The sequence below is a fragment of the Euleptes europaea genome, chromosome 7 (assembly GCF_029931775.1).
Source record: "Euleptes europaea isolate rEulEur1 chromosome 7, rEulEur1.hap1, whole genome shotgun sequence".
NCBI lineage: Eukaryota > Metazoa > Chordata > Lepidosauria > Squamata > Sphaerodactylidae > Euleptes > Euleptes europaea.
In genome coordinates, this window is record NC_079318.1 from 98,146,388 (window position 1) to 98,158,774 (window position 12,387).

Consider the following 12,387-nt stretch of genomic DNA (forward strand, 5'->3'; position numbering starts at 1 on the left):
TTTATCTCATTCACTCCCCATCTTTTTCTCCGCAACGGGGACCCAAAGCGGCTTACGTTGTTCTCTTCTCAATTTAACCCTCACAACAACCTGGTGAGATAGGTTAGGTTGCGAGTGTGGGCCTGGTACCAAAGTCGCCCAGCGGGTTTCCATGGCAGAAGTGGGTATTCGAACCTGGGTCTCCCGGATCCTAGTCCAACACTCTAACCACTGTGGTCCACTGGCCCTCAGATCAGTAGCAAGCAAAGCCCCTCACTGAAGAGTTACAATGACAAAAGAATCTGACTGGCAGCCCTTTCCCGCCTCTAGCAGAGACGTGGCCCCCCCACAGCCTCCCGAGGGCAGCTGGGATCCGAGAATGAGAATACTGTGCTCAGTTCTGGTCACCACACCTCAAAAAGGATATTGCGGAGCTTGAGAAGGTGCAGAAAAGAGCAACCAAAATGATCCGGGGGCTGGAGCAACGGCCCTATGAGGAGCGGTTGAAACGCTTAGGGCTGTTCAGCTTGGAAAGAAGGCGGCTGAGGGGAGACATGATAGAGGTCTATAAAATTATGCATGGTGTGGAGAGAGTGAAGCTTTTCTCCCTCTCTCATAATACTAGAATGTGGGGTCATCTGCTGAAGCTGGAGGGTGAGATTCAAAACAGATAAAAGGAAGCATTTGTTCACACAACACAGAGTTAAATTGTGGAACTCCCTGCCCTAGGATGTGGTGATGGCTGCCAACTTGGAAGGCTTTTGAAGAGGGAAGTGGACATGTTAATGGAGGAAAGGGCTATCCATGGCCACTAGTCAAAATGGATACTAGTCGTGATGCATGCCTATTCTTTCCAAGATCAGAGGAGCAGGCCTATTATGTTAGAGACTGTGGAGCACAGGCAGGATGGTGCTGCTGCAGTCGTCTTGCTTGGGGGCTTCCTAGAGGCACCTGGTTGGCCACTGTGCGAACAGACTGCTGGACTCGATGGACCTTGGTCTGATCCAGCAGGGCTTTTCTTATGTCCTTAAGAGATCAGCTGTAATTTACCCAGAACACCATTATTTACTCCCTCTCTCATAATACCAGAACGCGGGGTCATCTGCTGAAGCTGGAGAGTGAGAAACTCAAAACAGGTACAAGGAAGTATTTCTTCACACAATGCAGAGTTAAATTGTGGAACTCCCTGCCCCAGGATGTGGTGATGGCTGCCAACTTGGAAGGCTTGAAGAGGGGAGTGGACATGTTCATGGAAGAGAGGGCTATCCATGGTTACTAGTCAAAATGGACACTAGTCATGATGCATATCTAATCTCCCCAGTCTCAGAGGAGCATGCCTATTATATTAGGTGCTGTGGAACACAGGCAGGATGGTCCTGCTGCAGTCGTCTTGTTTGTGGGCTTCCTAGAGGCACCTGGTTGGCCACTGAGTGAACAGACTGCTGGACTTGACGGACCTCGGTCTGATCCAGCATGGCCTTTCTTATGTTCTTATGAGGTAAAAAGCCAAGGCCCGGCAGGCGTCGTCCTCTGGAGCGCCAGAGAGCCCCGCCCAAAGCTTTGCCCTCCCCTGGCAGCGCGCCTCACCTTTCCTGCTCGGCAACTTGGTCGCTCCGGATCTTCCTCAGCTCCTCCAGCTCGGATTCGTCGTCCTTCATCTTCTGCAGCAGGCTCCGCTGCTCCTGGGGGAGAGAGGAGGGGAAGGGAGCCGAGTCAGGAGAGCCGCCGGGGACTGCGGAAGGCATGAGAGCCGCAGAGAAGACGTCCCGAGGGTGCTTTCCGAAAAGGGCCTCCCTTGGCCAAGGAAAAGGCCAAGAAAGCCACGGGGTCTAGGTTGCTTTCCTCTCTTGGCCCTGTCAGTTCAGTTCAGTTTATTTACAGTCGCTTGACCAGCCAATATCAGTACAAAATTACAATTTTAAAACCCCAGCTGAGGATCTCCGAATCGGACTGGCTACATAACAGACCTTTGCCACTGAATAAGAGAGAAAAGCATCTTTATCTTCTAGTAAAAATTTAACAATAAAATCATCTGAACGGCTAACGTTCCTAAAATTTCTGGTCCACACAGGTAAAATCAGCTTATTTCGAAACTCCCAATAAAATCCACAGTGTAGTAAAATATGTGTTTCAACAGAATTAAAATTGCAGGGGCACAATCTGGCCTCTACAGGTCTGTGCTGAAATCTCCCACTGAGCATAGCTGACGGAAAGGCATTAAATTGGGCTCTTGGAAAGGTCCGTCGAAAACTAGGAAACGTAATGGTTGCTAAATAAGGAGCACCAGACAAACCTCCCCAGCTCTTTAATGATTTATAATGTCTTGGGAGAAGGGTAAACTCATTTTGTGATTCGATATCTATAAGATATCTTCTCCATCCCCGAGAGGAGTAGGGGTCACTGGGTGTGTGTGGGGGGGGAGGTAGTTTGGAATTAACTGCATTATGCAGGGGGTTGGACTAGATGACCCTGGTGGTCCCTTCCCCTTCTGTGATTCCTAGAAAAGCCCCCAAACCTATTTACCTGGCATGCCATCCCCCTTACTGATCAGGCGCCTGGAGAAGCCCGTCCCTCCTTTCAGTGGTGAGCCTCGCTTCTGATTGTTTATTTAAGGGGTTCCTCAACAAGGTGCCTGTGGGCGCCATGGCATCCGCCCACACCTTCCCTGGCACCTGCCAAGGGTTTTTGAGAAGTGGCAGAGGCCACGTGTGGCCTTTGCTGTGCAGATTTTTTAAAAAAATGTTGCTTTGGCAGCAGGTGCCACAGCAGCACAAGAATCTTCACCATGTGACCGAAGGTAAGCCGGGGCAGCCATTTTGTGGCTGGCTCCGCCTCCTGCGGCAGCCATTTTTGGCTGGGTTGGAATTCCGAAGATGCCCGTGAGATGAAAAAGGCAGGAGACCCTGGGTTTATATCATCACGGTTTTACTCCTCCACCCCGAGTTCACTGTTCTTTCGGTTTTTCTCTGCTGCGTTTAATCAATTCCTAGTTCGCCAACAAGACTTTCCCTTGGTGGCTTGTATTGGTGATCTAATTCGCAGGACGGCAACAACAACCGATCCGCAAACGGCCCTTCTGGGCCGGCCACCTTGGAGTGGGGCATCTCGCCGAAGCGGAGGAAATCAGGAAACCCCCGGGGGAGGCGCCTCTGCCAACTGAAGTAAGAATGGGTTCCTTGCTGTCATCGCCAAGGAAGAACGGTACCTTCTCCATCCCCGAGAGGAGCCGCTGGACCTCCTCCAGCTTCAGATCTTTCTCTGCCAGGTCCAGTTCGGCCTGCTGGACAGCCGCGCTGGACTGCTCCGCTTCCCTCCGGTAGTGAGAGATGGACGTCTGCAAACGCGGGAGAGAAAAAAACACCCCGGGAGTGGGTCACGGGACTTGTCTATGGACGGGCACACACCTTCAGCCAGCGTGGTATAGTTGTTAAGAGTGGTGGGCTCTGATCTGGAGAACCGGGTTCGATTCCCCACACCTCCATATGAGCGGCGGAGGCTAATCTGGTGAACCGGGTTGGTTTCCCCGCTTCTCCATAGGAAGCCAGCTGGGTGCCCTTGGGCTAGTCACAGCTCTCTTAGAGCTCTCTCAGCCCCACCTGCCTCACAGGGTATCTGTTGTGGGGTCGGGAAGGGAAGGAGAGTGAAAACCGGTTTGATTCTCCTTAAAAGTTTGAGAAAGTCAGCACATAGAAACCAACTCCTCTTCTTCTTCCTGGCACCCACCAACTGTTTTGGTGGGGCTCTGTACAACAAGGCTGTGTAGGTATTTAAATTAAAAAATTTTTAAAAATGTTGCTTTGGCAGCAGCTCCCGCCGCAACACAAGGATCTGCACTGTGTGACTGAAGGAAAAGCTGCAGCGGCCAGTTTGTGGCTATGACCCCCCCCCCCCGCCATTGTGTCGGAATTCCAAAGGCGTCCACAGGCTCAAAACGGTTTGGGACCACAGCCCTAAAGGAAAGGAATGAGCTGTTTTCTACCAAGCTATCCCGTTGGGCCCTGCCGGCCTGCTGCACAAACAGAGAGAGCCTCCAGAGTCAGGGGAAAACGGGTCACCCGCGGAACAGACCCGCGGGCCCCAGGCCGCCGCCTCCAGAGCCCTCTGCGCGCTCACCTCATAAGCAGCCCGATCCGACTGGTGCCGCTTCTCTGCCTCCTGCAGCTTGGAGAAAAGCCTCTTGGTGGTCTCGCGCATGATCCGGATGTCTTCTCTGGGGTAGGACGGTTCCTCCTGAAGGCCCGTTTTGGGGGGCGGGAAAGAGACACGATCAGTGGTCACAAACGGGGCCTCACCAGATGAAGCCACTTTACTCTGCTCTGGTTAGACCTCACCTAGAGTACTGTGTTCAGTTTTGGGCACCGCAATTTAAGAAAGATGTAGACAAGCTGGGACGTGTCCGAAGGAGGGCAACAAAGATGGTGAGGGGTCTGGAGACCAAGTCCTAGGAGGAAAGGTTGAAGGAGCTGGGTATGTTTAGCCTGAAGAGGAGAAGACTGAGAGGGGATAGGATAACCATCTTCAAGTAATTGAAGGGCTGTCATAGAGAGGAGGGTGCCGAGTTGTTCTCTGTTGCCCCAGAACGTCGGACCAGAACCAATGGGTTGAAATTAAATCAAAAGAGTTTCTGTCTAGACATTAAGAAGAATTTTCTAGCAGTTAGAGCGGTTCCTCAGTGGAACAGGCTTCCTCGGGAGGTGGTAAGCTCTCCTTCCCTGGAGGTTTTGAAGCAGAGGCTAGATGGCCATCTGTCAGCAATGCTGATTCTATGACCATAGGGGGATCATGAGAGGGAGGTCATCTTGGCCATCTTCTCTGGGCATGGAGTAGGGGTCACTGGGTGTGTGTGGGGGAGGTAGTTGTGAATTTCCTGCATCGTACAGAGGGTTGGACTAGACGACCCTGGTGGACCCTTCCAACTCTACTATTCTATGATTCTATGTCCCCAAAGGCAGTCAATGGAAGGAAGCGATGCCGTAGGGTGGGACGCCATCTTTGGCGGACAGTCCTGCACCCCCCAGGCCTGAGCAATACCGCACCCCAGAAGTGGCTGTTGGCAGGGGCCGTAGGAGCCAGCTCTTCCCTTCCCCAAGGATCTTCATGTCCCATCCCCTGCGGTGCATGTTGGGTCCTCACTCAAGCCAGAAAGACAGCTGGTCCCTTTGCCCCCGCCCGCCCCTCTGCCAGGATCTAGGATGGACGGAGGGAGACAGCCTGTTGGGAACAGAGGACTCTCTCGGCGACCTCTGTTTTTCCACGGGAAAGTATTCCAAAATGATCAGGGGGCTGGAGCGACTGCCCTACGAGGAGGGGTTAAAACACTTAGGGCTGTTTAGCTTGGAAAGAAGGCGGTTAGGGGGAGACATGATAGAGGTCTATAAAATTATGCATGGGATGTAGAGAGCGGACAGAGAGAAGCTTTTCTCCCTCTCTCATAAGACCAGAACGCGGGGTCATCTGCTGAAGCTGGAGGGGGAGAGATTCAGAACTGATAAAAGGAAGTATTTCTTCACACAACACAGAGTTAAATTGTGGAACTCCCTGCCCCAGGATGTGTTGATGGATGCCAACTTGGAAGGCTTTAAGAGGGGAGTGGCCATGCTCATGGAGGAGAGGGCTATCCATGGCTACTAGTCAAAATGGACACTAGTCATGATGCATGCCTATTCTCTCCGGTATCAGAGGAGCAGGCCTCTTCTATTAGGTGCTGTGGAACACAGGCAGGATAAATGCTGCTGCAGTCGTCTTGTTTGTGGGCTTCCTAGAGGCACCTGGTTGGCCACGGTGTGAACAGACTGCTGGACTTGACGGGCCTGGGTCTGATTCAGCAGGGCTTTTCTTATATTCCCACATACCTCACTTGCAGACAGGCTTCGATACGAGTTAGTTCTGTACGGACGGATCCCATTCTGTTTTGCCGAAGTCAACTGTATTTTGGGGGGGAAATAAGAGAGAGAACACCTTCAGGATTTCAAGAGCTGTCGGCATGCCCTCTCTTGTTCTGTCAGCAGTTGGACAGGATCCATTCCAAAGATGCAGTTTTTATCCACCCATATTTACCCAGCCCTTCCTCTAGATAGTTCACAGGGGATGCACATGGTTTCTCCACACACACACACACACCGGCTGACTGGTTTTCACAACCGTCCTGTGAGGTAGGAGAGCAACGGTCCCAAGGCACCCAATGAACTTTGTGGGAGGATCTGAACTCAGACCTCCCAAGTCCTAGATAACTACTACACATTCTGCCAGAGTTTTCACTCCCCCCTTCCCTGGATTTATGGAACCTCCCGAAGGGGGCTGCAGTACAAAACAACGACTTACGCTCTAGCCAACAAAATATAACAAGAGATAGGGAAGGTGCTGGGTTCAAGTCATGAGGCACTGCGCGCAATGCAGAACAAGCCCAGCTCGCTCAGCCTAAAATACCTCAGAGTTGTTGCGCAGCGAGGCCGTTTTAACCTCACCACACCCCTGCAAGGTAGGTGCATGCACAGCCCCCCTGAGCTCTTTGAAAGAAGAACTGGCCACTGCTAGCACGGGGGCAGAAAAAGATCAGAAGTGCTTTCCCAGGACTCCGGCAGGACACAGCCAGGTGAGCGGGGAAAGGATACCTACACCGCAATAATCCAGGTCATTAACAAAAGAGGGCAGCACAGCCCCTTGGGAACCCCCAACTAAACATAAGAAAGGCCCTGCTAGATCAGACCAAAGCCCATCGAGTCCAGCAGTCTCTTCACCCAGTGGCCAACCCAGTGCCTCTGGGAAGCCCACAAACAAGACGACTGCAGCAGCACCATCCTGCCTGTGCTCCACAGCATTTAATGTAATAGGCATGCTCCTCTGAGACTGGAGAGAATAGGGGTGCATCGTGACTAGTATCTATTTTGACTAGTAGCCATAGATAGTCCTCTCCTCCATGAACATGTCCACTCTCCTCTTAAAGCCTTCCAACTTGGCAGCCATCACCACATCCTGGGGCAGTGAGTCCCACAATTTAACTATGCATTGTGTGAAGAAAGACTTGAATCTCTCACCTCCAGCTTCAGCAGATGACCCCGTTGTGTTCTAGTATTACGAGAGAGGGAGAAAAGCTTCTCCCTGTCCACTCTCTCCACACCAGGCATAATTTTATAGCCCTCTATCATGTCTCCCCTAAACCGCCTTCTTTCTAAGCTGCCTATGTAGACAGGGGCTCATCGCCTGCCAGGGTCCCCAGGACACAAGCGCCAGGAAAGCTGAGCACCCGCTTCCTCGCTCCCAAACAAGCACCACTGCAGGAATGTGCACCGATGCCCTATCACTTCTCTGCTGCCTGGGCAAGCTGCTTGCACGCCCTCTTTGTCACCACTCCCCATTTTTGGAAGGGCTGAAAGTCGGCTGCCGGTCTTCCCACGGCTCTCGGGAGCATCGGCGGCCTGGCAGCGGGACCTGCCAAACGCCTCCCGAGGGGGCAAGGCTCTGGCTGCGTCGCCAGGCATGGCATAGGCCTGGAGAGGGAGGGGGGAGGGCCGCAAAGAGGGGACAGTTCCCTGCTGGTTCCTCCCAGCTAGCAAAACAATTATCTGCTTGCGTCTAGGAGCTCTGCAAAAAAAGTGAGTCAGACAGCTGCCAAGGTAAGCCCTGGGGCGGGCAGAGGTGTTGCAGGCAAGCCTGAACAGGGAGTCCCTTGAGCGCAGCAGACGGCGTTTGCGACACGGCTCCGCTTTCCCCGTGGTCAATGCGTTGGCGGAGCGCTGGGGCAGGTGCACCAAGCCCCATTTGCCTGGTCACCTCTGGCGAGTAATGTACGCCTCCAGGCAAGCACCAAGGGTCACTTGACCGAAAGCTTACACTGTGCGGGTCTTCTCGCATTTCCTTTTAGCAAGTTGCTACAAGCTGACAAGCAGGGACACGCTTATTTGGAAAGAGCAAGGATTCAGCGGCCCTGTTTGGGGTGGCTGCTAAGCTCTGCAAAGTCGCTTACGAGCCCGTTCAGCAATTAAAAATGAATCAAGCGTCCCCCATGACCGCATTGCTCCTACTGTGCATGCTCCCTTTTGCTTGGCACTGCAGGGAGGATTGGGATGCCTGCACAATACAAAAGATTCAGCAACATCTTGAAGACTAACAACTTCAAGAGGCCATTGGATTTTTGCTACGACCGGCAGACAAGTGTACCCCTTTGCCAGGTAGAAGAAGTAGTTGGTTTTTATATGCCGTATTTCTCTATAACTTATGGGAGACTCCAACCGACTTACAATCACCTTCCCTTCCCCTCCCCATAACACACACTCTGTGAGGCAGGTGGGGCTGAGAGAGCTGTGACTAGCCCAAGGTCACCCAGCAGACTTCACGTGCAGGTAAGGTAAAGGTAGTCCCCTGTGCAAGCACTGGGTCATTTCTGACCCATGGGGTGACGTCACATCCTGACGTTTACTAGGTAGACTATGTTTATGGGGTGGTTTGCCAGTGCCTTCCCCAGTTGTCTACACATTACCCCCAGCAAGCTGGGTGCTCATTTTACAGCTGCCAGTCTGAGTAGACAATACTGACTTGGATGGACCAAGGGTCTGATTCAGTATGAGGCAGCTTCATGTGTCATATGTCACGTGTCAGAAGATTACCTTTAGATAACAGGCCCAGGGCACGCAGAGGACGCATCCTACAAACTAATACAAAATAGTAGTAACAAAGGTTCAAGGACATTGCGAGACGTGTATTGCAATATACATATAATAAGCAAAAACAAAAGCGTTGACATTATAACACATAACCACAAAACTGATGGATCTGTCAGCTCGTATCCCGTTCGTGATGTCTGTATTAGTTGTACTTCTGTTTGTTGTTGAATTCTAAGGTTACAGTGTGAAGAAGAGATTATTGAAACGGGATACCAGCCGAAAGACCTCTCCACTGTGGTGGTTTTGTGTTATATTGTCAATACTTTTGTTTTTGCTCATTATATGTGTACTGCAATACACGTCTCACAATTTCTTTGAACTTTTGTTACTACTATTTTGTATTAGTTTGTAGTACCTATAAGGGAGAACATGTTCTCTGCGTGCCCTCGGCCTGTTATCGAAGGGTAATCTTCTGACACGTGACATATGACACATGAAGCTGACTTATATTGATTGAACCAGACCCTGGGTCCACCAAAGTCAGTATTGTCTACTCAGACCGGCAGTGGCTCCCCAGGGTCTCAGGCAGGGGTCTTTCACATCACCTACTTGCCTGGTTCCTTTAACTGGAGATGCCAGGGATAGAACCTGGGACCTTCTGCATGCCAAGCAGATGCTCTTCCACTGAGCTACGGCCCCTTCCATTTGGGCCTGCCCGCTCCCCCCTTGGCACACTGACTTTCAATCTTCCTTCCTATCTGGATTCTCTAGTTAGTCCAAAGTTATGTAGAATCTTTATGCATTCAAGATTTAATTGCCCTTTTTCAATGGTTTCGCTGGGCCGTATGCTAAAGATCCCCTTTTTCAGACCGGCTGTGTCCCTGCCCTCTGTAGTCAATGGACTCCTTGGTATAGATCCTTTTGCACTGTCCTTACGTATACCAACTTAGGCTAAAACAGATTGTACCGTGTTTTAACAAGTGGTCCGCGTTTTCTTGAGCAACTTTGGAGCAAAAGGTTCAGTTCCTCCCAGAGGACTCTGACCCTCAGCATACTTATTTTGTTGCTGGTTTTTTGGACGCTGCAGAGAAAGAGTCGAAGGGAGTTAGAGCGGTTCCTCAATGGAACAGGCTTCCTCAGGAGGAGGTGAGCTCTCCTTCCCTGGAGGTTTTGAAGCAGAGGCTAGATGTCCATCTGTCAGCAGTGCTGATTCTGTGACCTTAAGCAGATGATGAGAGGGAGGGCACCTTGGCCATCTTCTGGGCATGGGGTAGGGGTCTCTGGGGGTGTGTGGGGGGGAGGAAGTTGTGAATTTCCTGCATTGTGCAGGGGGTTGGACTAGATGACCCTGGTGGTCCCTTCCAGCTCTATGATTCTATGAGGTGTTTTTAGAGATGGGTCTTATTTAAGTTTTATGGCTCTTATTTAAATTTTATGGCTCGATTGTTCAAGACCTCGATTAAGAACAGGGAGAAACAAAGAAGAAAGTAATACCTATAAGTTATTACATAAACGCCTTGCAACCTCTGTTTGCTGTGCCCATTTTTTTTTCATGTCTTCCATCAGAGGTTTCTCACTTTTCTTTGTTTTCTTCTGAAAGGAAGTGCCCCACGTACCTCTTGCCTCTGACAGTCGTCACTTTTCAGTAGGTAGGGATTCTTCTCATGCTTTGTCTTGTCCTCCGCCCGGGCCTTCAGGTATACCTGAGCCACAGAAAGGGGGGGGGGAACCACGACACTCATAAGAACAGAAGGGGGGGGGAAACCACAACACCCGTAAGAACACCCCTCCCTTCCGGCAGCAAGAGCACCAAACCCAAGAGACAGAGAAAAGACCCGGTCCAGTTCGCACAAGGGCTGATTCCCTCTTTAAGCGAAGTGCTTCCTTTTGTCTATCTCCTTAACTTCCTTCAGGCACCGGACCAAAACATTCCCTCCAGCTTTTAACAAAGGGATTAAAAAAAAAAAATCTCTTAGCTGTTTTACTGTTTAGAAACAGTGTGGTGTAGTGGTTAAAAGCGGTGGTTTGGAGAGGTGGACTCTGATCTGGAGAACTGGATTTGTTTCCCCACTCCTCCACATGAAGCCAGCTGGGTGACCTCGGGCTAGTCACAGCTCTCTCAGCCCCACCTACCTCACAAGGTATCTGTTGTGGGGAGGGGAAGGGAAGGTGATTATAAGCCGGTTTGATTCTTCCTTAAGTGGTAGAGAAAGTAGGCATATAAAAACCACCTCTTCTACTACTGTCTGCCTTTAGCCCAAGGAGTGATTTATTAAGAACTTTCGGGCAGCTCACTGCATATTTTATACTGTTTTTATGCCCCAGTTGGTCTGAAACAGTTTCAGCTCATTTCCAATAGCTTTTAATATATGTGAGCGTGTTTTAATGGTTTGAATTTATTGTTTCAGTTGCAAGTAGGTCTCTGGAGAGGCAGTACATACATTTGCCAAATATTTCTTTATTTTATTTATTTTATACTCCACCTCTTTCCCCTAGGGGAACCCACAGCAGCTAACATCATTCTCCTATCCTCCATTTTATCCTCACAACAGCCCAGTGAGGTAGCAGTAGAAAAGAGGAGGGATAGGAAGAAGAAGAGGAGGAGTTGGTTTTTATATACCAACTTTCTCTACCACTTAAGGAAGAATCAAACTGGATTACAATCGCCTTCCCTTCCCCACAACAGACACCCTGTGAGGTAAGTGGGGCGGAGAGAGCTCTAAGAGAGATGTGACTAGCCCAAGGTCACCCAGCTGGCTTCATGTGGAGGAGTGGGGAAACAAATCCAGTTCACCAGATTAGCCTCCGGAGCTCATGTGGAGGAGTGAGGAATCAAACCCAGTTCTCCAAATCAGAGTCCACTGTTCCAAAGGACTGCTTTTAACTGCTATACCATGCTAACAAAAGACTAACAAAATTTCTGGCAGGGTATGAGCTTTTGTGAGTCACGGCCCACTTCTTCAGATGCAGCTAGAATGTGAGTCCATCTATCCTTAAGTAGAGAAGAGTGAATTCAGACACTCAGTGGCAACAGCATGTAAATGTCAGTAGCAGGTAAATTACAATAGCAGGCATGATTGGATTAGGTGTGATATGCAGAGGGGTAGTAGGCGTGGAGAAATCAGCATTGGTAATGAGACAGGAATCCCAGATCCCTATTCAACCCAGGAGAATGCAAAGTCTTGAGCTTCCTTATTAGTTGTAATTCAGTAGTCTCTCTTTCTAATCTCCCTTCAAAATCCCTTTGGAAGAGAACTGCCACTCTTAAATCAGCAACTGAATGTCCTGGAAGGTTAAAATGTCCTCACAGGGCAGGCGCCCCGAGTCCTCCTGCAAGGCAACCAGAAAGCCACCGATGCTTTCGCCACGGCCCAGGGCTCACCTTGATGATCTCTTCGTCCCCCTCGCTGGATTTGACGCACTCCGAAGCCAGGGCGTGACTTCCCGTGGGCCGGTTGGCCACCATGGCAAAGGCCCTTCCCACCGGCTGCAGGGAGAGACAGCAAAAAGGAGGGTGGTGGGTATCGGACCCTTTCTCTCGCAAGCTGATGCCGTGTGAACAATCTGCTTTTTATGAAATACTGTTTGAGCATCCCTTATCCGAACTGCTTGGGATCAGAAATGATCCCTATTTCGGATCTTTCCATATATTGGAATATTTTGGAATTTTTGCATATACGTAATGAAATATCCCAAATCCATTTATATTTTATATACACTTTAGACACACAGCCTGAATGTCATTTTAAGCAGCATTTTTAATAATTCTGTGTTCTTGAACCATCAGAAAGCAAAGGTATACCTGTAT

At 50.3% G+C, this 12,387-nt stretch overlaps 1 protein-coding gene across 1 annotated transcript in view; it reads right to left on the bottom strand.

Annotated features, from left to right (window-relative positions):
- Nucleotides 1-12,387, bottom strand: part of TUFT1 (tuftelin 1) — a 52,213-nt gene that overhangs the window by 8,719 nt on the left and 31,107 nt on the right. Inside the window, exons 3-8 of the mRNA XM_056853256.1 lie at nt 11,962-12,066; nt 10,196-10,282; nt 5,832-5,903; nt 4,093-4,209; nt 3,185-3,313; nt 1,567-1,661 (exon numbers count right to left, since the gene is read on the bottom strand). Coding sequence (XP_056709234.1) covers nt 1,567-1,661; nt 3,185-3,313; nt 4,093-4,209; nt 5,832-5,903; nt 10,196-10,282; nt 11,962-12,045 — 584 coding nt within the window. The 5' untranslated portion in view covers nt 12,046-12,066. The remainder of the gene's footprint in view (nt 1-1,566; nt 1,662-3,184; nt 3,314-4,092; nt 4,210-5,831; nt 5,904-10,195; nt 10,283-11,961; nt 12,067-12,387) is intronic.